At 38.2% G+C, this 26,777-nt stretch overlaps 1 protein-coding gene and 1 long non-coding RNA gene across 2 annotated transcripts; one reads left to right on the top strand and one right to left on the bottom strand.

Annotated features, from left to right (window-relative positions):
- Positions 1 to 1,369: 1,369 nt before the first annotated feature.
- LOC117315457 (AP-4 complex subunit epsilon-1-like) lies at positions 1,370 to 26,777 on the bottom strand. Its single transcript, XM_033869651.1, has 19 exons — positions 26,530 to 26,777; positions 24,499 to 24,570; positions 23,480 to 23,603; positions 22,250 to 22,323; positions 21,720 to 21,841; positions 20,413 to 20,572; positions 19,369 to 19,535; positions 16,173 to 16,246; positions 15,495 to 15,617; positions 14,867 to 14,976; positions 14,389 to 14,531; positions 9,800 to 9,912; positions 9,098 to 9,228; positions 6,187 to 6,408; positions 5,095 to 5,184; positions 4,567 to 4,678; positions 4,084 to 4,216; positions 3,411 to 3,627; positions 1,370 to 2,033 (listed from the first exon to the last, which is right to left on the bottom strand). The coding sequence occupies exons 1-19, from the start codon at positions 26,680 to 26,682 to the stop codon at positions 1,404 to 1,406; spliced, it is 2,970 nt and encodes a 989-aa protein (XP_033725542.1). The 5' UTR covers positions 26,683 to 26,777; the 3' UTR covers positions 1,370 to 1,403.
- On the top strand, positions 12,742 to 13,728 carry LOC117315458. The gene is made up of 2 exons (XR_004529705.1): positions 12,742 to 13,039; positions 13,527 to 13,728. It is a non-coding gene; the product is annotated as an uncharacterized LOC117315458 (long non-coding RNA).

Here is a 26,777-nt window from a genome sequence, read left to right as displayed (position 1 = left end):
AATGTAATAAACAGAATATCTAACAGTGTCTTCAGTAATACCAAATATATTTCACGAGTGGGGCTAATATTTTGATATTTTTCACTCGTGAAAAATATCAAAATATTAGCCCCACTCGTGAAATATATTTGGTATTACTGAAGACACTGTTAGATATTCTGTGTATTACTAGTGCTATTTCACACATCAAGGGGCCACGTTAGCTCCGTCGATTAGAACACCAGCCACATAACCTCAGGTGAAGATCTGAGGTGCTTGGTTCAACGCTCCCTACATGTGTCAGTTTGTGTTTCTCAGGAAAGCTGTCATGGTTGTGTCCATGGGCAAGACACTTTAACCTATTTGCTCTAGATGGCATGCAATGGGCCTCTCGTATGTTGTTCAGTGAGGTAGTCACCAACTACTACGAGACCCCACCGCAAAATGACCCTGGCTTTTCACAGGGCAATAAACCCAGCAAACCAACAAAGTGACATACTATAGTGTTTTGATCTCCCTGTAGCTTAAAGCTTGTGAACCAGAATCTTCGTAACCCCTACAACAGTTTTCTATTTACTCTTGTGTTGGGACTGCTGCCTTATGGAATTCATAGTTCCTATAAATGACAGATTTGTTGACAAATATTGTTTTCCTACATTTTAAATTACATTTACATTCCCTTCATCTTTCATTCATGTATGAAGACCCAAATTTGGTTTAAAACTTATTTATTATTCATTGCAGACGTCATCCTTAATATGGAAAAAAGGCATTTTATCAGTGAACCATTGCTGTATATGATTATGCTGTCATAAATGGCACACGACAATGTCATTTACGTTCACATGAATCGTACAGCTTATAAGTTTAGCTCATGGCATTGTCATGCAAAAATAAACAATGATATTATGTGATATTGACATTCTACACCTGATTAAGTACGGGTTTGGTTTGTTTGTTTTTGTTTAACGTCCTATTAACAGCCAGGGTCATTTAAGGACGTGCCTGGTTTTGGAGGTGGAGGAAAGCTGGAGTATCCAGAAAAAACCCAGCGGCCTACGGTCAGTACCAGGCAACTGCCCCACGTAGGTTTCGAACTCGCAACCTAGAGGTGGCAGGTGAGTGATACGGTGTCCGGACACCTTAACCACTTGGCCACCGCAGCCCCAATAAAGAAGGGGTGGTTGCCTGACAAAGTTAAAAGGGTCAAAGGTCATGCTATCTTTTTGAGGTTAAATGATTTGTGCGCTAAAAAAAGTTGTGGGGTAAAAAAAAGGTTGAAATGAACAGAATTTCTTTCAGAGACATTTTTGAAACTAGACATATGTCACCTAAGCAGTAGGGATATCAAGCAACAGTAACTACATAATAATGTAATAAAATACACAAGTTGTTTACGGTTGTATTAAGTTTTAATTTAGGAATTATGCTTGATCAGTATATTCATCATACAAAGTTTCTGAAGTATCCGTGTCCGTCAACTGTTTCTCATCTCGAGTCTCCATGCCAGCAAACTGACCATTACCGTTTTCTGGAGATAAAACATCATAGAGGCTATGTGCACTTGTTGACCCCGGTAAACAGGGTCGTTCGTCTAGGTTACAGAAACTGGCGTCTCTATTAATAGCCTGACCCCACTGATGGGGAGAATTCATTATTGCACTTATGTCCGACAGTAAATCATCTCTCCCTTCTGCATACAAAGATGCTGTCAAGTCTGTATCGAGATCAGACGCATTTGTCATAGTTGATTCAGCAACTCCATGAAATCCTGTCGATGAAATGTTTTGACCAATCAGACTTTCATGGCTGTTAACACTAGGGGTTGAGGATTTAGTACCAGTTTCAATGGATGGTGACGGAGTATTTTCAGTGACTGAAGTTGTTTGTTTGTGTAGAGATCTCCAGCCCCCAGTGTCGTCGGTGGGCAGGGATTTTGGTGACATTGCCTCGCGAGAGGAACTTCCCGAGTCTTCACTTCCTTGGGAACGAGAGTCCAGTAGTGACGATGACTCCAGTGTTTTCTGATCGTCAACTCGAGAATGCTGTTTATTCTACAATAGGTTATAGACATTAATTATGTTTAATAAATAAGATATAAATTAGTTTAAAAATTTTAAGTTGTTTCATTGCCAACAAAAGTTTAAATATATATACAAGTCAATGCAATAAAAAATTCTGTTATTTTAAAACCAACACTTTATTTTTTTTCACATAGTAATTAATTTTAAATGATCTGCATAATTATATCCCTGAAAACCAATTAAAATTTAGGGATTTTTCAATATAATAAAGAAGTCAAACAATACTGTGAGTTTTAGATAAATTGTCTAATCCAGTATAACGTCTACATAAACACAATAAGATGGATTGGACAGCAGTTTGTATTATCAGCAAATTTAGCCATCTGTGAAAATTATTCTAAAAGTATAATCTGAGTCATCCGTATCGTAATATGCATGTTGAAAAATCCAGAGGATATTTGTCAAATATTTACATTTTGGTGGCAAAGCCACGATATAAACTAAGTAAAAAGATTTGCTGTCTATGTGACCATAATTGACACCCAAAACGTGACATCAATCCATGCCGCGCACGAATATATTCACCCACCGGAACTACTTGTAACTAACATAAATTGTTTTTTATGTTAATAAAAAAGTATCAAAAAGACATTTTATACAATATTGTTACACAAATAATAAAAAAACATTGAACAGACTGTGTTTTTTTCGTAATATTTCAATGCACTTTTTTGTTTGCCAATCTGCACGTGACAAATGAATTTTGAAAAAATAGGCTGTTCTATTTGTCGAACCCCATTGACGAAATCGCTGAATATTGGCATTTTTTATGCAAATTTTCAAATATAACAAAACGAATATGTCGAGAATGTAAATATAAGCATTAAACTGTCTTTTTTTGGTGTCTATGGTCGATATAGATGCCAGAGCTTTGCAAACAAACATGTCATATTGTGCTAGCGAACAATATAACATGTTTGTTTGCAAAGCTCTGGCATTTATATCGACCATAGACACCCAAAAAAGACAGTTTAATCCTTAAATATATGTAAGCTCAAATTTGAGCTTTGACTGAAATAGAGTTATCAAAATTCAAAAGTTAGTCACAGTTCTAAACAGGCTAAAAGCTTGGGGGGGGGGGATTTCTTTATTTGACTTCAGAACAGGCTTGATGGATGGTTGTCGCCAAAGAATTTCATGTAAAATATCAGCATCTTGTTTCAATTAATGACTCTGTTAAAGTCCTTAACTGAACAGATGTTAACACTTTATGACTACTAGGTATGTCCACCATAAGAAAGGGCATAAATATGTGGCTATTTCCCCAATTATTTGAATTCAAAGATACTTTCTTGCTAAAATGACAATTTCCTCACTTAAGAATAATCATCTACAACTTGTACATACCGGAGAAGTGATTCCACTGAACAAAGCTGATGCTAACTCTAACTTTTTGGCTTTGTCGTCCTCCGCCTCCATCTCCATATTCCCAATAGAGTTTGGAATATCCTGGTCATCTTTTCTCTGTGTTGACCTTGACATTGGCGGGTCAGGTTCGGGATCGGATATTAAACCCTTTTTACCCCACACACGTTTCACTCCTTCCATGTTGAGCCTACTCTCCCTGTTTGAAAAGAAATGGTAACTTGGACTTAGGATTGACCAAATCAGAACTTTTGTTGTCGTGTGTATATTCTGGATATTCCACTACTTATATAAACATGCAGTACAAGTTAAAAGTAAACAGACTTGAAGACATTCAATATAGATACAAAGTGTCGATACCAAGTGTTGTTTGGTACATTAAAATAAGTCATTGACAAAAAGTATGTATTTTTCTGAGTTTTGTAGAATCCAGAACAACAAATACACAGTGATCTACGATTGCTACAACAATTTCAAAAATGTCACAGCCTCCATTGGGTTTCAATATGAATCAAATGTACTGACCTTTGACCTAAAGATTGGGGTCACTGCCTCCCTCTGATTATATAATGAAATTTAATGTTATACTGACATTTGACCTATAGAGGTCACTGCCTCCCTTTGACTATATAATTATTTTCAATGTAATACTGACCTTTGACCTCCAGAGAGGTCGCTGCCTCCCTCTGATCCTCCAGTATGTTTCCCAGTTGACCCCTGCGACAAGGTTTCCTTGGCAACATTTTCTGTGGTGTCCTTGGCCACACCATTCAATCCACGGAATAGATCTGGGTTAAAGAAATTACATATAGTTTTGACAACCATATACTGATTATTGACAGAGTGACACATTTTCTCTCCGCCACTGCAAGTTCAAAGGGCCATAACTCTCTCAAATGAGTAATTGAAACACCAATGACAGATAAAACCATCACAACCTCACATCCACCTACAGTAGTGTTCAGGCTCTTTCATAAATAATCCATCCCTTGAAAATTCAGAAAAAAATATTGCAAAACAGTTTATTTTAAGATATGAATCTGGTGTACCATATTTCATCAAAATAAGCTGACAAGTTGAGCTTAGCATCATAAGAGAGAGATAGACTGACAGTTATAATGTCTGAGAACATACGGACCTGATTCTGGCTGCTGAGGCTGACACCGTAAAGTCTTTGCCTTGTATGGCTGGGCTCCTTCTGTTAGAGACTGACTCACATAGTCATCCAGGAAACTTAGTGTGAAATCCATCTGAATCAAAAATCAGATAAACTAGCCTGCAACAATACAATCCTAGAGGGATCTACACACCATCAATTAACTTAATCGGGTCCATCTTGCCTCTTATTTCCTTCTGTTCCCTTCTCAATCATATATCAATATCTTACAACTATTTTGGTTTGGTTTGTTTTAACGTCCTATTAACAGGATGGAGCATTTGAGAACGTGCCAGGTCTTAAAGGTGGAGGAAAGCCGGTGTCCTCCGAGAAAAACTACTAGCCTACGGTCAGTACCTGGCAACTGCCCCATGTGGGTTTCAGTGTATGGATTATATGTGTAAGACAGACTGACAGAACAAAGATAAAGAAATTAGAGAAACACTTCCTTTGATGATGGCAGGTTAATCAGATTTTCGTTTGGTTTTGTTAGAGTGTGTGATTACCTACCCCATTCAGTTGTTTGGCACGGCTAGAAGTCATGGTTGGCAAAAATAGGTCAATTTGGCTCTGTGCTATGTTTAACGTCTGAGTCAATTTCTGTAAAACGTTAATATTTATAACATTGAATACATTATCTTATAATGGACAGGTGTATCAAGATTTTTTTGTCCTTCTTCCCTCTTCCTCTCTAGCATTTACCTTATACAGCTGCAAGGTAATTATACCCCCAGCCTGTACAGATCATACAAACCTCCCCTCAACAAACCAAACGTTATCTACTTTCCCAAAAATTCAAGTTAACACTGACCATTGCTAGATAGACAACAGCACTATTCTACAAATACATGTAGCACCCCACCCCCACCCCTACCTCCAACCCACCTATCCTTTCCTACACTGAACATTACCTGTTTGACCCCACACACCCCACCCCACCTGTCCTTTCCCACACCCCACTGACCATTATCTGTTTAACGCCACACACCCCACCCCACCTGTCCTTTCCCACACCCCACTGACCATTATCTGTTTGACCCCACACACCCCACCCCACCTGTCCTTTCCCACATCCCACTGACCATTACCTGTTTGACTCCACACACCCCACCCCACCTGTCCTTTCCCATACCCCACTGACCATTATCTGTTTGACCCCACACACCCCACCCCAGCTGTCCTTTCCCACACCCCACTGACCATTATCTGTTTGACCCCACACACCCCACCCCACCTGTCCTTTCCCACATCCCACTGACCATTACCTGTTTGACTCCACACACCCCACCCCACCTGTCCTTTCCCATACCCCACTGACCATTACCTGTTTGACCCCACACACCCCACCCCACCTGTCCTTTCCCACACCCCAATGACCATTATCTGTTTGACTCCACACACCCCACCCCACCTGTCCTTTCCCACACTGACCATTACCTGTTTGACCCCACACCCCATCTACCCTTTCCCACACTGACCATTACCTGTTTGACCCCACACACCCCACCCCACCTGTCCTTTCCCACATCCCACTGACCATTACCTGTTTGACTCCACACACCCCACCCCACCTGTCCTTTCCCACACCCCACTGACCATTACCTGCTTGACCACTGCATCCTTCTCCTCCTCCCTCGCCTCTGCCAGTCTTTTTGTAACTACATCTCTGTCCAAAACTTTGGCACAGACAAGCTTTGTTAGGGATGATGTCATCCACAGTTTTGTGCTGACATCTAGTGTCTTTTTTTGGAAGTGTTTGAAAAGAAGGGAGATAACTTTTTCACTTGGCATGTTTTTCAGAAGATTTCCACATTCTCCCAAAATCTAAAAAAAAAAAATATATTAAAATCTCGAAATTCCATTTTTACAGGTGTCTCTAAACAGAATATATAAACATAATAAAATTATGTAAAAATAAAATCCTTTCTATAAGTGTCTTTGTCTCCTAGAATACAAGGTATATATAAAATTTTATAACATACAGGTGACATTGATTAAATGGGTCCTTAATATTCTAAAACACCTGGTCTCATCCTCTTTGTATTTTCGAGGATCTCCATGTCAACCTATTTTGTTCATAATTGTTTCATCAATTCTAAGTTGGAAATTTAATTATGATTGTGTTCATACATGAATTATCAATATTTGTTTTTGCCAAAAAATATCTAAAGCATGTTCAGTTGTTTATGATGTTTACCAAAATAATAACATGATTTGTAGTTTAACAAGCAATATTCAACAATTCCTAATCAACCCTTGAGGTCATTTCACGATCTGATCACCTTCCCCAAAGGATCTTTCTGACCAAATTTGGTTAAAATCCATTCAGTATTTTATGACTAGTAACGATTTAAAGCAATGTGGGTGGACGACAGACTGACGGACGATGGACGCCGGACCCCGCACCATGGCATAAGCTCACAGGCTCTTCGGGCCAGGTGAGCTAAAAAAGGTTGTTAGGCTTCTGCACAGAATCAAATTGATGCAAAATTACAAATGAATAATTCTGAATTGCATAAATCTGTTACTGATCCTCTATATCTCTGGTTGGGGCGTTATCCCTGCTACAGATGTACAACCTTACCCACACCGACACCAGGATGTAAACCTTACCCACAACGACACCAGGATGTAAACCTTACCCACACCGACACCAGGATGTAAACCTTACCCACACCCACACCAGGATCAGAACCTTACCCACACCGACACCAGGATGTAAACCTTACCCACACCGACACCAGGATGTAAACCTTACCCACACCGACACCAGGATGTAAACCTTACCCACACCGACACCAGGATGTAAACCTTACCCACACCGACACCAGGATGTAAACCTTACCCACACCGACACCAGGATGTGAACCTTACCCACACCGACACCAGGATGTGAACCTTACCCACACCGACACCAGGATGTGAACCTTACCCACACCGACACCAAGATGTGAACCTTACCCACACCGACACCAGAATGTAAACCTTACCCACACCGACACCAGGATGTAAACCTTACCCACACCGACACCAGGATGTAAACCTTACCCACACCGACACCTGGATGTAAACCTTACCCACACCGACACCAGGATGTGAACCTTACCCACATCGACACCAGGATGTGAACCTTACCCACACCGACACCAGGATGTAAACCTTACCCACATCGACACCAGGATGTAAACCTTACCCACACCGACACCAGGATGTAAACTTTACCCACACCGACACCAGGATCAGAACCTTACGCACACCGACACCAGGATTAGAACCTTACCCACACCGACACCAGGATGTGAACCTTACCCACACCGACACCATGATGTGAACCTTACCCACACCGACACCAAGATGTGAACCTTACCCACACCGACACCAGGATGTGAACCTTACCCACATCGACACCAGGATGTAAACCTTACCCACACCGACACCAGGATGTAAACCTTACCCACACCGACACCTGGATGTAAACCTTACCCACACCGACACCAGGATGTGAACCTTACCCACATCGACACCAGGATGTGAACCTTACCCACACCGACACCAGGATGTAAACCTTACCCACATCGACACCAGGATGTAAACCTTACCCACACCGACACCAGGATGTAAACTTTACCCACACCGACACCAGGATCAGAACCTTACGCACACCGACACCAGGATTAGAACCTTACCCACACCGACACCAGGATGTAAACCTTACCCACACCGACACCAGGATGAGAACCTTACCCACACCGACACCAGGATGAGAACCTTACCCACACTGACACCAGGATGTAAACCTTACCCACACCGACACCAGGATCAGAACCTTACCCACACCGACACCAGGATGTAAACCTTACCCACACCGACACCAGGATGTGAACCTTACCCACACCGACACCAGGATGTAAACCTTACCCACACCGACACCAGGATGTAAACCTTACCCACACCGACACCAGGATGTAAACCTTACCCACACCGACACCAGGATGTAAACCTTACCCACACCGACACCAGGATCAGAACCTTACCCACACCGACACCAGGATGTAAACCTTACCCACACCGACACCAGGATGTAAACCTTACCCACACCGACACCAGGATGATTACCTTACCCACACCTACACCAGGATGTAAACCTTACCCACACCGACACCAGGATGTAAACCTTACCCACAACGACACCAGGATGTAAACCTTACCCACACCGACACCAGGATGTAAACCTTACCCACACCGACACCAGGATGTAAACCTTACCCACACCGACACCAGGATGTAAACCTTACCCACACCGACACCAGGATGTACAACCTTACCCACACCGACACCAGGATGTAAACCTTACCCACACCGACACCAGGATGTAAACCTTACCCACACCGACACCAGGATGTGAACCTTACCCACACCGACACCTGGATGAGTTGCGAGGACCTTACCCACACCGACACCTGGATGAGTTGCGAGGACCTTACCCACACCGACACCAGGATGTGAACCTTACCCACACCGACACCAGGATGAGTTGCGAGGACAGGCTGTCCTGGTACAGTGTTCCGAGAGACTTTTTAAGTAGGTACTGTTGGAACTCTGTCACCTCTTGGGATTTGTGACCGTTGTTGTCCGTCTCACATTCTGAAATAAACAAACTAACAAATTAGTAATGTTACCGTTTGATAAATGGAAACGTATCTTATGAGTCTGTGTGTTAAAAAGGTCTTGGGAACATCATTGATATGTAACACAAGCAAAAAATTGAATTTTAGCATGCTGATAGCTGATTGGCAAAAAACTTTCTGTTTCTGTCTCTCAAAATTACTTTCTGTTTCTGTCTCTCAAAATTACTTTCTGTTTCTGTCTCTCAAAATTACTTTCTGTTTCTGTCTCTCAAAATTACTTTCTGTTTCTGTATTTCTTTGTGATCTTACTTAAGTTAAAAAAAATAATTCTTATTGTTTTTTAACATTTATCTAATTTTTTTTGATAAATTATAAATTATGAAACAGTCAATACTACTGTGATATAATACTTTCAAATATAAGGTACATGTGTTTATTTTTGTGATTTTTATTCTATCCTCAAAAATAAGAAACAGAATATAACAATGTTTATACACTAACTGATAACATACCTTCTTAATACCCAGAACTCTAAAGATCTGAAATTGACTTCCCGTTCATCATCTTAATATAAAATTCCAACTCACCTTTCTCAATGACGGCGATAACTTTATCAATCAGTGAGCTTGGAAGAGCTGCTTTACACGAGGACAAAAGTCTGTATACCATGTCAACATACCACTGGCTAGAACTAGAAAATCTACATTTTTTGTCAAGGATAGCAATACTTAAGTGATTAAACCATTATAAGTTAAACTTACTGGTCCCACTTTAATGATTGATATAAGGGTGATATAGGGTCAGGTTTTTTTTAAATTTGAAACCTGTTGGAAGCATAGTTACCAGTATTGCAAAGCCTTTTAAGACAAACAGGCTTGACAAAAAAATCTGCTTATTACTTTGGTTAGATTTGGTTTATTTTGTTTCAAGTCCTATTAACAGCCAGGGTTATTTAAGGAGGTGCCAGGTTTTGGAGGCAGAAGAAAGCCAGAGTACCCAGAGAGAAACGACCGACTTATGGTAAGTACCATGGGATTCAAACTCGCAACCCAGAGATGGAGGGCTAGTGATAAAGTGTCAGGACAACTTTACCACTCTGCCACTGCAGCCCCCTGCTTATCACAAAGTAAACAAAATCCCCAAGTTGCATGGCGCATCTGTATATATTTTAAAGCCCTACAAGGCATTTAAGATATAGCAAACTATCTCCTCTAGCCCTGTTGGATTGGCTATGAACAAATTTTACTGTTATACATGTATATGTACTCTGATATGTTTCATTGGAATTCAACCTCTAATATTTATATCCACTCAATTCAGACTCTGAACCTACCACAGTTATAACTCGAGTCATTTTTCAATGAACTATATCAAGTCCGGCGTAGGAATACATTTGTTGAGCTTGGACTATATTTTTTTAATTCCTTTTTAAAAGTGATCATATTTATATGAAATAAATTCCTTTAAAACTAATATTTGTTTTAATTCGCTATTAAGTTTGTTCACGAAAGAAATCCTGAAAGTATTAACCATATGTATGTCACACACCGACATTTGTTGGTAAGTATATTATACATATAGTTTGAATTACGCGCGTGTATGCACGATAGTTAACTCAGGTAAGTACGGAAGTAGACGACTGCGCATGTATACAGGTGGGAAACAGATTTCAAATACAGGTGTGATACAGGTGTGCGGGTTTACCAGCGTGAAATACAGATCACGGTAAGTTCATTAATAAGTCTTCTTTATTTTAGGTTAGTGTATTGATATGTCTGTACTGTATTTATCATACAATAAGCGATATATTGGTGTATAGCAACGCTATTATATGATTTAGGTCAGGTGTTCGGTAGCGAGTTGTTTACAGGTAAGGAATGCGTGCACGGGTATGAGTGAGTATGAGTATTATATCGGGTGTGCGTGAGTTATTTACGAATATCTTATGAAGAATGTCAGTAATTAGATATATTAAAGTGTACAATTAGTAAAAGTTATTCTTAAATGTGTATGTATTGAACATGTATGAAGTGATAACTGTGGGTGTTCGCGTATGTTTACACGGTAAGGTATGTACGTGTTTGTACACTATGGAATGTAAAGGTAAACAGTTTAGAATGTTATATTTTAATAAGTCTTATTGTATATATTGTTAAATAACAATTAGTCATTAGTAGGATGTTATTATTATGTTGTAACTTTTTCCCGCTGTCATATCTACGATATGGTGAATGCTGACGACGTCAGAAACTATGGAAGCCTATATATACTGAGCTTCATTACTGTGGTCTACCTACTGATGGAAACCTGTATGGTACACCCATATTGAGTTATGGAAACCTTTGGTATCGACCCATTCCAGTGTTTATATTAAGGTCATGTGATTTGACCTGTGACAGGCTGTGTTTTGGTACATCTGTGTGATGTTCCGTGGATATGAGGACATACGGAAGCTGAACTACAGATCAGCAGATGGACTCATTGTTCAGGATCATGGACAACATTGTGTTGGATGAAGAGGCAACTGTTAGATGATGAACTGTGACATTGTGGAAAGCTAGACTGTTTAGGTGTTGTTTATAGGACAGTGTAGTGTATATAGAATAAATATATATATTTTATGTGTAATATAGTATTGGCTAATGGTGCATAGTGTCAATGTACAGGTGTGAGAGGATTGTGTATACAGTGTATGCTTGGGGAAATTTGCGTGTGTTAGGATTAATCAGCTGTATATAAATAAATAAATGTATATATTTGTAATCAGCTGTAACTTATTTATTATTTCATAATTGCAAGCAATAACATTCGGTTACGTTAACAATGTAGACGAAGAGTGATGACGTACATTTCGATAAGTTCTGTGGTAGACTTGTGGTAGACAAGTCCCTATTTGTCAAAGACAAAATATTGTACAAAATATCAAAAATATATAAATATAAGGATTGAATAAAGTTATGTTTAGGTGTATGGGGGTATAAACCTCAATAGGTCTTGAGACAAATTTATTATGAACTGCTTTGCAGTTCATAAATTTTGTCTCAAGACCTATTGAGGTTTATACCCCCATCCCAGATAGCATGACTACGTTGGGCCAACGTTGGCATATGGTTGTACGGTTGACCAATGGTTGGCGTTGGTCATACAACGTTGGCCCGACGTTGGCCCAACAACAACTTGTTTTACTCGACAGCAACTGAAGATAAGTTGGGAACACTACGTTGGCCCAACATTGGCCCCCTGTTAGTACATTTCAGTGCTGAATTACCTAGGTTGGTCCAACGTTGGTCCTACGTTGACCCGACGTTGTAAGCCCAAGCAGGTTTACAACAAATTCAAACAAAAGTGATTATCTGTAATCAAAGTTGATATATATATTATCAACCATTTTTAAAAATACACTTCATAAGATTTTTTAATAGAATTTTTTTTTTTCAAAATCACTATATAATAAAATGTATTGTTTGCGTGAGAATAACTAATCATAAATTAAAGTCTTTTATACTGTAGTAAAACAGGAACAAGGGCATAAATGTTTTGGTAAATATTTTAGTGGCCGGTTTAAGGATGCCACTATCTATGCATGTTTACTGCCCACAAAACTGGGTCAGCGCTTGTCACAGCAAGGGTCGGACCAGTTCCCTTAGTAACCGTGACATCTGATACTAGGGATGGTCAAGCTGCCTGCAGATGTTACATTCTTATCAGGGACCTTGTCCGAGCTGTTCAACTGGTTGTACACAGTACAGTGCTATTTCGACTTACACAGAAGATATTTGGATTAATCACGAAGAAGAAAGAGAGCATTTCTTTGATCAAAAGACAATGTAAGTAGGCTATATGATTTGCTTTTTAATTATGTTTCAATTCCTGAAGTAATTTTAGTATATTAATTAATTCCACAAGACCACCTGCCGTACGTACACTACCGTACGTACACTTTTGCTTGCTAGATATCGGGGTCATAAAGTTTTCAGAATTTATTTTTCATTTCTTACACATACACACATATATACTAAGTATATTTATCTACAAAATTTGTGTAGCTGTTCCATGTTCAATGTCAGATCGTTTGTATAATTTCCTTGTTTCTTGATAAAGGGGCAGATTGCCTCGAAAATACTTGTCTGTACTGTCGTTATTACTACTTGACAAATTTCATATATATATATAATCTATATATAATAATGTAAATTACTTTAATGCCATAATGCCATAACTGCAGAAATGTCCAGGTTAGCGATTCATGCCATCTGTGCCGCTTGATTTTTACATTCTGTGTAGATTTGATATATTGTTTATTTATTCCAACAGCTACAGTAAGGAAGAACCGCCTGTGTGCGACAGCAACAGATTCGGAAATTGCAGCAATTCAATGCAAAAGATTGGTTCAGATTTGCTTGTGATCGCGATGGTGGCAGGAAAAGGAGAGAGGAACAAAAAAGGGCACAACAGGCAGCTACTGCAACTATCAATGCTGTGATCATATACAAATAAATTGTAAAGCACTTGCCAATATGACAACTGATTAATTTTTATGTTGCCAGCATTACACATAAGCATCACTTTATCTACTGTTTGTTAAGTTGGGCCAATGTTGGGCCTATGAAGGTGAAACCAATAGTTGGAAATACACACTTGAAACCAACGATGGGCCAACGTTGGCTATCTGACATACAATGTTGGTCCAACGATGGGCCAACGTTGGCTATCTGACATACAATGTTGGTCCAACGATGGGCCAACATTGGCTATCTGAGATACAATGTTGGTCCAACGATGGGCCAACGTTGGCTATCTGACATACAATGTTGGTCCAACGATGGGCCGATGAGCAAAATTACATTGGGCCAACGTAGTTTGCCAACATTGGCCCTACGTAGTCAACATCTGTGGGCCAACGTTGGCCCAACGTAGTCATGCTAGCTGGGATACACCTCAACATAACATTTCATAAATTTTGTCTCAAGACCTATTGAGGTTTATACCCCCATACACCTCAACATAACATTATTCGATCCTTAATTGAAAGCAATATGAAGTATAAAGCACATTACTGTGCATGCACTATAATCTAATTCCACAAAATGGTTTATATCTAAAGTTGAAAAGATCAACCTAGCTAGATTAACAGTACCCTTGAGGTTGTATGTCACTATGATGTCATTAAGGATATTTGTCTGCCAGCTGGAAGACCTTGGTGGAAAGGTCAAGTTGTAGAAAGTTATTGGTGGTGTTGAGGCTGAGGTGATGTAACAGTCGGTCACACACAACCTGGACATTACTTGGGTTAGTCATACAGTACAGTAGCTCCAGGGTCTGTAAAAAAAACATAAACAATTTAACTGTAGATTAATCAACCACTAGCATTTTAACTGTAAATAAACCACTAGCATTTTAACTGTAAATAAACCACTAACATTTTAACTGCTAATCAACCACTACCATTTTAACTGTAAATAAACCACAAACATTTTAACTGTAAATAACCCACAAACATTTGAACTGTAAATCAAATACTAACATTTTAACTGTAAATAAACCACTAACATTTTAACTGTAAATAAACAATTAACATCAATTTCAATAGTAACTTTGATATCTGTACAGAAATCTACTATCAGAAGGCAAACAGTTCAAACGTTTTCTCTTACCTTGCTTTGGATTGCCTGATCTTTATCATCCAGAAGCTCTACTACAGTCATTTGATGTTCCAGTGCTGATTCAGGACAACATTTCACTAGAGCTGTTAGTGCCTTTATACCTGTACAAACAAGTATCATACACCAATCATCAAATTCTGTAATAAATCAGTGATTATGGACATGTAACCCTGGTAAATACTAGCCACAACATACTGCTCAGCGATAGAGATCTTCTCTTAGTTCCATCAGTTGAGCTTAAGACTAGTAAGCCAGAGGTCCCGGGTTCGATCACTAGCGGAGGCAGAGATTTAATAATTAATCATACATGTAGTGATGGACAACAATAACTATTAATAAGGCAGTATCTATATCTATATTTATTCTCTAATTAGCCAAGGGAGCCATCATGTAAGTTTGTACAAAGTAGACAGCATGTTGAGGCTTGTTGCATGGCAATGAAGTAATAGTTTTAGCTTTTTTACTGAATCACAATAACAACGCAGCAGATTTTTGCCAAACAAATATGGAAGTTTGTGAAAAAAGAGTTTACAAAATCAACAAAAATTTGATAGATTTCTTCAAAATTTGTAGATTTCTGTCTCAGTCTGTCTGTTTTAAACTCTGATTTAAATGTTACCTATATATTTGAGGCTATAGTTGGTTGATCTGATGAAGCGACTGACACATGTAGTTGCCTCCCTTTGAAGTTCCTCATTTGGGTAGATGGTGCTGATGGTGACAATACATTCATACAGGATTGCTGGAAAATGTCACAGAAATAATAAATGTTTGATGTCATTTTGCAAACATTATTATTTGTAGACAATCTTGCAAAAAAATCCAAAAATTGTTTCATATAATCTCACACGGCATAAAAACTCTTCAGTTTAAGATATTATATATAATATTGTATATGTAGTACTACTGGACTGGGCTGAGTGCCAGTGGCCAGGTAGCTCAAATGGTTAGAATGTCTGCCTAAGAGTTCAGAGGTCACAGACTCGTATCCTGGTTTAGTTGTTGGCACCCATCTTAAAACCCATGAAGGTGCACGTGGTGTAGGCCAGGGTTTTGTGTGTGTTTTCAGGGTCAAGAGACTTTTTTAAAGGAATTACCCCCGGGTAAAGAAGAAAGTAGCAGAACAGCTCAGTTCAACTGGACTAGTCTGAACGGCAGTAGCAAGGTAGGCATTTTACCTCTTGTTACATATATTTTACCATTGACTATTCTAAATCTCTTTCAGCCACGATATACAAATGTATAATCAAGTTATACCCAACATGTGAGGATAAAAACACTAGCAGTTTATACTTACCATAAGCTATTCGCTCTTTCATATCTAGTCGCTGTATGACCTCCTTCAGAACAGGGTACATCAGCTCACTTTGTCTGCAATAAAAGGACAAACTGTATTAGGCCATGTTCCAGCTTCAGCGGTATGTATAACTATGATTTTAGGAGTATCGATATATCGGTATTGAGAACACTAATATCAGTGGTATATATAACTGTGACTTTAGGAGTTAGGATATACCGGTATTGAGAACACCAATATCTAGGTTACCTGGAGCATGTCAGTTTTATGGAAGATACTTTGCCGATTTATTAGGGGTTCATAGGAGTGTAACAATACAGCCCTGCATTATGATATATGGAGCTAGTATAATACAATTACCAAATTGTTACCACATATATCGGTTGTAAATGATATTAATTTGTCTACTATCAATTCCAGCATTTTATCTTTAAAACGCTGTATTAGGCTTGTAGCGGGACTGGACTAGGTCGATCATCGGTGATCAGGTAGCTCAATTGGTAGAGCATCCGGCTAGTGTTCAGAGGTCCCGGGTTCGAACCCCGGTCTGGCCCCTTCATTTTCTCCTCAACTGTTACACACTGTATTACACCCATGTCTTGTATCCTTGTCTACAGAATGTTGGTATATATTTTCTATGCTACTGCCATATCTATAGGAATCTTTTGTGTGAGCTGAGAAATCAAAGTCATCAATCATTTTCACTGGTACGTGTTTGTCAAATGGCAGAATTAGAGATGTATTTTTATGTGTATTATATTGTGAGCAGTATGTGTACCGTACGTTGCGATATTTTGGATGTGGTTATATTTTTGTTTATTTGGCATCTGGGGTGAATGAGCCAAAATTAAACACACCAAAATTTTACGAAAAAAAATTTGTCGGAACAATATCCGGACTTTAGCAACCCTGGCCTCTTTCTAGTTATTTGCTACAAACCCATTTCAAACTTCCGTGACCTGTGTTGACGTGTTGGAATAATCTATTGTATGTAATGAACAAGAGGCCCATGGGGCCTGTATCGCTCACCTGGTTGGATTTGACCAAATGTAAAAAAAATGTTTATGTTCAATTCCTTTTGTTTGTTAACCTCAAACAATGCTTTTTATGGTTATAGAGTGGGGATCCCAACTGCTTTAAAGAAATAATGAAGTCCAGACTCTCTGAGTTTACAACATGCATTTATAACTTTATGACTAGTAGCGATTTGAAGGAATTACCTCTATTTCCCATATGGGGCCCCGCCCCTTTTGCCCCTCGGGGGTCAGAGTCACCATTTATGCAAAATCTGTTCCCCTTCCCCCAAGAATGTTTCTTACCAAATTGGGTTCAAATCCATTCATAACTTTATGACAAGTACGATTTTAAGGAATTACCTCTATTTCTCCATTAGGCCCCGCCCCTTTGGCCCCTTGGGGGTCAGAGTCACCATTTATGCAAAATCTGTTCCCCTTCCCCAAAGAATGTTTCTTACTAAATTGGGTTCAAATCCATTCATAAATTTATGACTAGTAGCGATTTAAAGGAATTACATCTATTTCCCATATGGGGCCCCTGCCCCTTTGGCCCCTCGGGGGTCAGAGTCACCATTTATGCAAAATCTGTTCCCCTTCCCCAAAGGATGTTTCTTATTAAATTGGGTTCAAATCCATTCATAACTTTATACCTAGTAGCGATTTAAAGGAATTACCTCTATTTCCCATATGGGGCCCCGCCCCTTTGGCCCCTTGGGAGTCAAAGTCACCATTTATGCAAAATCTGTTCCCCTTCCCCCAAGAATGCTTCTGACTAAATTGGGTTCAAATCCATTCATAACTTTATGACTAGTAGCGATTTGAAGGAATTACCTCTATTTCCCCATTAGGCCCCGCCCCTTTGGCCCCTTGGGGGTCAGAGTCACCATTTATGCAAAATCTGTTCCCCTTCCCCAAAGGATGTTTCTGACCAAATTGGGTTCAAATTCATTCATAACTTTATGACTAGTAGCGATTTAAAGGAATTGCCTCAATTTCCCCTATTGGGCCCCGCCCCTCAGGCCCCTTGGGGGTCAGAGTCACCATTTATGCAAAATCTGTTCCCCTTCCCCCAAGAATGTTTCTGACCAAATTGGGTTCAAATCCATTCATAACTTTATGACAAGTAGCGATTTGAAGGAATTACCTCTATTTCCACATTAGGCCCCGCCCCTTTGGCCCCTTGAGGGTCAGAGTAACCATTTATGCAAAATCTGATTCCCTTCCCCAAAGGATGTTTCTGACCACATTAGGTTCAAATCCATTCATAACTTTATGACTAGTAGCGATTTAAAGGAATTGCCTCAATTTCCCCTATTGGGCCCCGCCCCTCAGGCCCCTTGGGGGTCAGAGTCACCATTTATGCAAAATCTGATCCCCTTCTGCCAAGGATGTTTCTGACCAAATTTGGTCAAAATCCAATAAGAACTTTTTGACTAGTAGCGATTTGAAGCAAATGTTGACGGACGGACGACGGACGCCGCACCATGGCATAAGCTCACCGGACCTTCGGTCCCGGTGAGCTAAAAAACAGATCAATTACATAACTTCAGGTAAGCGCCAAAATTTAACACACATGATGGTAAACGCTGACCCATCAATATTAAAACACTCAATTTTTAGCAAAAATCCCCTAATTTTGGCAATGCCAAAATATCCCAACGTATGGTATCTCATTACATATTGTAACGTTACAGTTCCCTAGTCATTCAAGGTCATGTTATAGTTCTATCATACTGAAATATCATTACTCATAAAGTACTGTTATGTTTGACACTGAACAAAAAATATCTACGTGTACAAAAGGATCTCATTAAAGTAGTAGTGTTTTCTGGATGTTACCGTTCTTACCACCGTAATTTCTTGTTTACCTAATCTGAGAGTTTTTCTACACAATCTACTTTCATTTTCCTATAATTATGTATCAAAATAACAGTTTACAATGTTACCGTTCTTACCACCGTAATTTCTTGTTTACCTAATCTGAGAGTTTTTCTACACAATCTACTTTCATTTTCCTATAATTATGTATCAAAATATACAGTTTACAATATATGTTACCGTTCTTACCACCCTAACTTCTTGTTTACTTAATCGGAGAGTTTTTACAGACAACCTACTTTCATTTTCCTATAATTATGTATAACAGGTGTGTATGGTATTCTGGATGGTAATGTACTTACTGTTTATTACCTGACCCAAGCTTGGCCAGTGTCCGCAGGATGTCCATCTGGAGCCAGGGCATCGGGACATTGTGGAACTCGAACTCCAACGGCAACCTCTTACTGACCAACTGACTAAGGATTCCTATCAAATTCTCGGCTAACTTTGGGAACTGACTCTGGTCATGCTGCGGACAATGTAATGAACTAGTGCAAAGGTTTTATAAAACATCATATTGGAAATCAGGACAATTCTGTGAATGGTTATTTTTTGCAAGTTTTTTTTTAATTATTTAAGTTAACATTTCATGATGCATTATAAGCTTTCTAGAATTGCTGGAATTTGACATCCAATTCAAATCATTTTTCCATTATCTAAAGATAATTAGTTGAAATTTATATATCAAATCATCACAGTACTCCTGAACAGCATATAAACATCTTTTGTTGTAAATAACTGCAGTTTATCGGAGACTATAACTCAGAATGTTTCAACCATGAATATAGTGAGAGGTCAGAAGTTGCGTAATATTTCTATTTCCTGCTCGAGTTATGGTACACAAACAACCCATTTGGTTAAAGTCCAAATAGCTGAAGTTATTTCAGGATGGCCTGCGATGTGTGTGTGATGAATGTTTGTGTTTTAATAGACTGTGATATGTTTGTTTTTCCCCCCTTGTAATAGCGCAAAACTTTATAGTGCTGCCTCACCGAAGCACCCTACCAAAAGACATTCAGCAGGACATTACAACTGGTCATATTACACTGAAAATGGGAAAACCAGTCGTCACACTCTCAAAATACTGATCATCTAGCAGGAGCAGCAAACATTATTTTCAAATGCTTTGGCATGTTTTGGCCAGGGAAAGGAACCCAAAATCTTTCTCAAAAGTGAATGATCAGCTAAAAGGCCATAAGTGAGACAATTTCAAGGGAGTCTTTAAGGAGAAAAAAGATGTTTAGAAAGGAAATAACAGACAAGATCATTAACTTAGTCGCCCCTAACGATCCTACAATGGGAGGCAGTAGGTACTGTACAGGACTGTATAACATGTTAACACTGACCTGTATAAGGACAGAATAGATCTTCACCCCAACAGACATGACACCCGGATCTTTGTCAAACAAAATTCTCTGGAAGTGATCTTGAAAATGGTTCACCATTGATGGCGTCTTCAGCAGAAATTGGTGGACACACATTGCAGCCTTCATCCGCACCAGCTCTCTAAAAGGAAAAGGGAACCTGTTATTCTGTTACAACATTTTCATTTTCAAAAAACATTTTATCTTCCTAAATGTACATGTAAATCTTAATCCATGGCCATTTATTTAGGCCACCTACTCTCATTTCCCTTAACTTATCTTACTACTGTATTTGTTCAGGCCACCTACTTTCATTTCCCAATAACTTATCATTACTATTTGTTCAGGCCACCTACTTTCATTTCCCAATAACTTATCATTACTATTTGTTCAGGCCACCTACTCTCATTTCCCTTAACTTATCTTACTACTGTATTTGTTCAGGCCACCTACTTTCATTTCCCAATAACTTAATATTATAATTTGTTCAGATCACCTATCGTATATGTCCTAATAAGGGCGCAGGGCGCGGGTAATTGAGAGTGGGGTCGCCCTCATTAAGATTCGTTATTCTGATGTTTTATGAAACAGACTCTACCTTTAGCAGAATACCCAAACCTGTGGAAACGGTAAAATATACAGTCATAAAAAATTTCCAGATGAAGATATCTATTCATTATCATATATTAAGCTTAAACATCACTTGAATATTCCTGTAAACTTGGAAACCATGCCAGCTATTCTTTAGACAAGAGAACGTGTGTTCCACCATTTACGTTCGAATGGAACTCTTTTGTGTTCTATTTATAGACATAGGTGATTTCTGAGACCATATCAGACATTGTTTTCTTTGACATAATAATTGATTTACAATGTCTTTTACAAGCTTTCTGTTCTGAACAACAGTTAGTTAACAAAACAACATGAATGAAGTCTTTTACTTTATCGTCAAATAAAGATGGTAATTAAGCTACTATTTGTATGTGTGTTTAGTTTCGGGTGCACTTTGCGCTGACTAGGAATAGACATAATGTGGCGAAAACTTGTGTTCCAGTGACTTAATTTGCTGAAGAAAATCGAATACATGAAGTAGCCAAACATTTCACATGAATTATTACTTTTGAACACCATTTTGACACTATAATTTAATCTGACATATGGGTATCCAGAACCTGCTTTCACTTTCCTATAGCTTAATATAACATATTTTAGACCACCTACTTTCATTTCCTTATTACTAATTTTACAAATTGTTAAGACTTTCTACTTTCATTTTCCTATACCTTTACCTTGGATGTTTCAATTTTTCCTGCACAAGTGGCAACACACTAGGGATCATCTCAGAATTGACCAGTTGGCAGATCACAGTCAAAGCTACACAGTTGTCTAAGATATTGCTGCTGTTCAAATCCTGAAATTTAATTTCAATTTGTACAAAATTTACATTATTTTTTTATGATTATTGTTTTCTGTAATGTTGTTTGTTTGAAGTTAGTATTTTTTTTTTAGAAAATATATAAGTTGGTTATTATGAGTAATTCAAACAAATTTTTTTTAAATTAAAAAAAACAATTAAAAAAAAAAAAACATAATAATAAAAAAAAAAAAAAAAAAAAGAGTAATTCAAACATTTGTACATTATCTTGTAAGATTTGATATCAAGGTTGTAAATCTTCATACTTTTTTTTCTTCATGTAGATGGCGTCATTATAATAATAATAATAGGAAGAAAATCTACCTGTAATGGCTTCTAAAACTGCTTTTCGTGTGATTAAATCACCAAATTAATTTTTTAAAAGGACATCACTCTGTGACTTACCTTCTGTATTGTGTTGATAAGGAGTAAGATTAATTCATGGTTCTCGTTCAGGAACAAAGAACAAACCAGGTAACCTGTGTATGAAGTAAAAGGTAAAAAGGACCTGTAATACCAACTACCATGTACAGAATTAAGAATTTAGGCATGCATTACACCGCCTCATTTAGGTGCATGAACCCATGTCTCAAGTATGGAATGCCAGTGTTAAGAAGTGTAGGAGATAGAGCCTGACAACAGATTTCTTTTATGTAGGTCAAAGGTCACAATGTAGGTCAGAGAAACCTACTTTTGGCACACAACACACCACCTAGATGAAGCCATGCCCAAAAATGAAGTGCCAGTTCTAAGAAGTGTAGGAGATAGAGCTCCGGTAACATTTTCCTTGATGTAGGTAAAAAGTCAAAATAAAGCATAGAGCAAGCAACCTACTTTTGACATGCAACATGCTGCAACATTTAGCTGAACCTATGCCTTAAGTATGAAGTGACAATTGTAAGAAGCTTAAAAGATATAGAGCCCTGACAACATTTTTCTTTAATGTAGGTCAAAGATCACAAAGAAGGTCAGAGTGACCTACTTTTGGAGGACTCCAGGTTTGTCAAACAGGGACCACCAACAAAAGTAATTTAATTCAAACAATGCTATAATAGGCTGCATTTTCTCCAGCACTCATCATGCATAGATATACATTTTAGAGGAATAGCTAGCTAGCCTTAAACAAAAGGTGCAAACTCTGCAAAAACAACAGGCCATAGATACCTGACCCATTAAGAAATTAAGGGAAAATGAAGGGCAGCAGTGTCTTAAAATATTCTTTACATTTCAATATTTTACAGTTATTCTTTGCTTTAATTCTTACATCAAATTTGGGGCATTTCTTGTTTTTGGGAACTTTTACTTGATGGGATAATTGTTTTAATTCAAAGGTTTAAACACCATCAGTGGGGAATGCTACCTAATTTCAATAGGAAAATCGGTCTAGATTAATCTCTGCCTGTAAAATAAATAAAAAAATAAGGAACTGCAAATCCAAAATGTATACTTATATACCAAGATTTCAATAAAAGCCAAGAACAGGTCATGTGACCTATGGTTTAAATAAAAGGTACAAATGACATGTAAATCCAAGAACAATCCAGGTATCATGTTGAGTAAACACAAAGTCCAAAATCAAATAAAGGCAATATGGTTATCGGAAAAATAAATTATTAATTAAGAAACCCAACTTACCAAGTCTTTTCTCAAATCCTGTGCCCTGCTGTGCCAGTTTGACAGCGTGTATGTAGACACACGACAAATCGTAGCCCATAAGTTCACAGTACACGGCCCGACATAAACAGTCACACGTTTGTTGCTACAGAGAGAAATCATATGTTAGTAAGGAGAATATATTTCATTTATATAAATAGCGTCTTTAAAAAACAAAGATTATTCTACCTATTTCAACACAAATATGACAGGTATCGATCTTTTCTTTAAATGTGTATGTAAACTTTATTTATGTTACTATAATTAATTTTCCATTGTTTATACGCAAAATGTGGCTTTCTGATTGGTTGAGATTTTCTTTTCATACCACTATGAAAAAAATCCTGAGAATGGCGCGAAAAATGTGAAATCACGATAAGACAATTGACGTTGTGTATTGATTTGAGAAAAAGAATCCCATATAAAACCAGTAAAATTGTACATATAAAACATGTTTTTAATAACAAAATCATTTTCAAAAATTAATTTTAAGCGTTGATGTCAATTATTTTTTAGTTTCATCTGGGTATGAAAAATTTTTTGTTTGCAAACTGTATGACAAACTGTATGAATCCATGTAGCGGATTCTTACTGAAGTTTGGAAACAAAATTTTTTTCAGACCCCGATAAAACTAAAAAAAAATGACATCAATGCTTAAATAATTGCAAAACAAGTTATATCAACTTATATAATCACTTTTGTTGGCCTGGACAGTAGTGCGCCAGGAGTCGTACCTAGGTAGGGAACCAAGTGACCCCATACTGTCAGATCAGGGAATCAAATCCTTGTCATCTAGGTGATAGGCAAGTGTGTTATCACTTTGCCAAACAACCATCCAAATTTTTCTTAAAATGATTCAGAAAAGAGTTATATAGGACATTGGCTGTGACTTTAACATCTTTTAAGGAAGGACTAACAAATTAGAGTTGTTGATAGGGGAAAAGTTAACAAAAATGACTCCTTATATTAAATGGATTGATCACATTAAAATGATTTTTACCTTAGTGGTGTCTGGTAGGGCCAGCTTCTGCTGCATATCAGTGATTTCATGTCGTATAATGTGCTCCTCTTCCTATCAACACACAATCAAAAAAGAAAATATATATTACATAATGCTATATATAGGAAGGAGTACTGAACAATAATTTCCCTGCCTATGCTGGGCTTCAACCTTTCAACCTTTTTTGGCTCTCAAGGAAAACATCCTACTGTAACAGGAGAGGAGAAAATGTAGCGGCCAGACCGGGGTTCGAACCCGGGACCTCCGAACACTAGCCGGATGCTCTACCAATTGAGCTACCTGGTCACCGATGATCGACCCAGTCCAGTCTCGCTACACACCTCCCTCCTTTTTTCCAAGTCTTCTCCCTCGAAGACACACGAGACCCTTACACCACCACCGTGGGTATTTTAGTTGGGCGCCAATTTTGTAACAGGAGAGGAGAAAATGTAGCGGCCAGACCGGGGTTCGAACCCGAGACCTCCGAACACTAGCCGGATGCTCTTCCAATTGAGCTACCTGGTCACCGATGATTGACCCAGTCCAGTCCCGCTACACTACTAATAGGCAGTGATCCCAACACAGAGTTTTGTCCAAAAATTTATTCCTCAAGTTGTTTACATGTTTCGACTAGAAGGTAGGTTCTGATGACGACTACCTTCTAGTTGAAACATGTAAACAACTCAAGGAATAAATTTCTGGACGAAACTCCGTGTTGGGATCACTCCTCCTTACTCATTACCTGGATTTTTACGTGAGACCTCTGGTATCTTTTAGGATCCATGGCAGTTTTATCAGGATCAGTACCAAACTCTACTTATAGGGATGTTAATGTGTCTCCACCCCCGTAGTAATAGGCAATAGGTAAATTCCAGATACACTGAGCTAGTAAGGCCACTTATACTCTACCAAACAGAACCAACACATCTGACTTCCTCATAACCCATCCTAAACAGGGCTTTTTCTGGGGGGATTTTTGGGGCCGTTAATGGGCCCCATTTAAAATTCCCAAAATTTGCAGTTTACCTCTGAAAAAATCTTTCCCAATGCACCAATTTTCTTTCCAAAATTAGACAGAAAGGTCCTTTCCAAAACCAGTGAGAAAAAGCCCTGCTAAAGACAAAACAGTCCATGGCCAGGGCCCAATAAGACCCAGCTCAACCTAGATCTCCACCTGTTTTAAATCTACACAGTCAGGTCAAAAGTCATTCCACACATTCTAATTTTAAGATATATCCTTACCATTTAAACGTTTTTCAGAGAATTTTCCTGTATTTGTTAATGGGCTGATTTTAGTAAAAAGTGTGTATGCTGCAAGGATTTTTATTTGAATTTCATTTGGTAATATTTTCATTATTTTCCATTATTTTGCCATTTATTTGAGAAATAAAAATTTATTTTAGAATATGAACTTTGAATTGTCATTTTGATAACAATTTGGTAAGTTAATGAATGATGATGATGCCAGGGGAAATCTGGTTATGTTGTTAATGTACTTTAATTTCTACCGACATACATGTATGAGGTATTAATTAATCCGTATTATACATCAAAATTTTACATGAAGATTTAATATTTCCTTTTTCAAAGCACAATATCTCGATAAAATTCAGTCATTAATGAGACCAGGGCAAGCGATTGAAAAAAAATACATAGAAATTGTAGGAAAATAAGGTTGTGCAGAAAGACTTTGACTCGGGAGTGCATTAGTATATAGGTCTCTAGGAGTGTATACAGAGGGAAGAAGGCTAAACGGCATGGAACTATTCTGACGAAATCATGCAACAGCACTAACAAGTATTAGACACAGAATTTAAGGTTTTTCAATTTATTACTGTAAAATAAAATATAAGGCAAACCGAAAATAGAAATCAGAGATTTTTACATGTACTGCTGCATACGATGATACTATTTTTCTCTCGAATATGATATGAGTAATTAACTTGTAATTAATTCTTGCAGCTGTCGTATATTAATCTCGCGCCCCACTGTCAACTTAAATAGAATCCTAGTATTACTGCTGCAGCTTACATTTCTCGATCGCACTCTGTTTAACTGTCGTAGAAAGTTGCTGAAACCTCGGACAGAGGCATGTTTTGGTGAAGAAGGTTGCCCTACTCCGAGAAATCCTCCCCCAAGAAATTTTGGAATAGATGCCAAAGTCTTCTCCACAACATCAGACATCGTCACTGGACATATATATTGCAAATATCAACATATTGTCCGCTTTTCATCCATGATGATGGTCTGCAAAACTGACAGCTACCATTTCACCGGAA

The sequence above is a fragment of the Pecten maximus genome, chromosome 17, assembly GCF_902652985.1.
Source record: "Pecten maximus chromosome 17, xPecMax1.1, whole genome shotgun sequence".
NCBI classification, from domain to species: Eukaryota; Metazoa; Mollusca; class Bivalvia; order Pectinida; family Pectinidae; genus Pecten; species Pecten maximus.
This window is presented reverse-complemented; position numbering and strand designations above follow the sequence as displayed.

Excerpts from the sequence above, each read along its gene's own strand:
- LOC117315457 (XM_033869651.1), bottom strand. The coding sequence starts at position 26,682 with ATGTCTGATGTTGTGGAGAAGACTTTGGCATCTATTCCAAAATTTCTT. Across the intron at positions 21,842-22,249 it reads TTATCAACACAATACAGAAG|GATTTGAACAGCAGCAATAT; the intron begins GTAAGTCACAGA and ends ATTAAATTTCAG. Across the intron at positions 15,618-16,172 it reads GAAAGAGCGAATAGCTTATG|CAATCCTGTATGAATGTATT; the intron begins GTAAGTATAAAC and ends GACATTTTCCAG.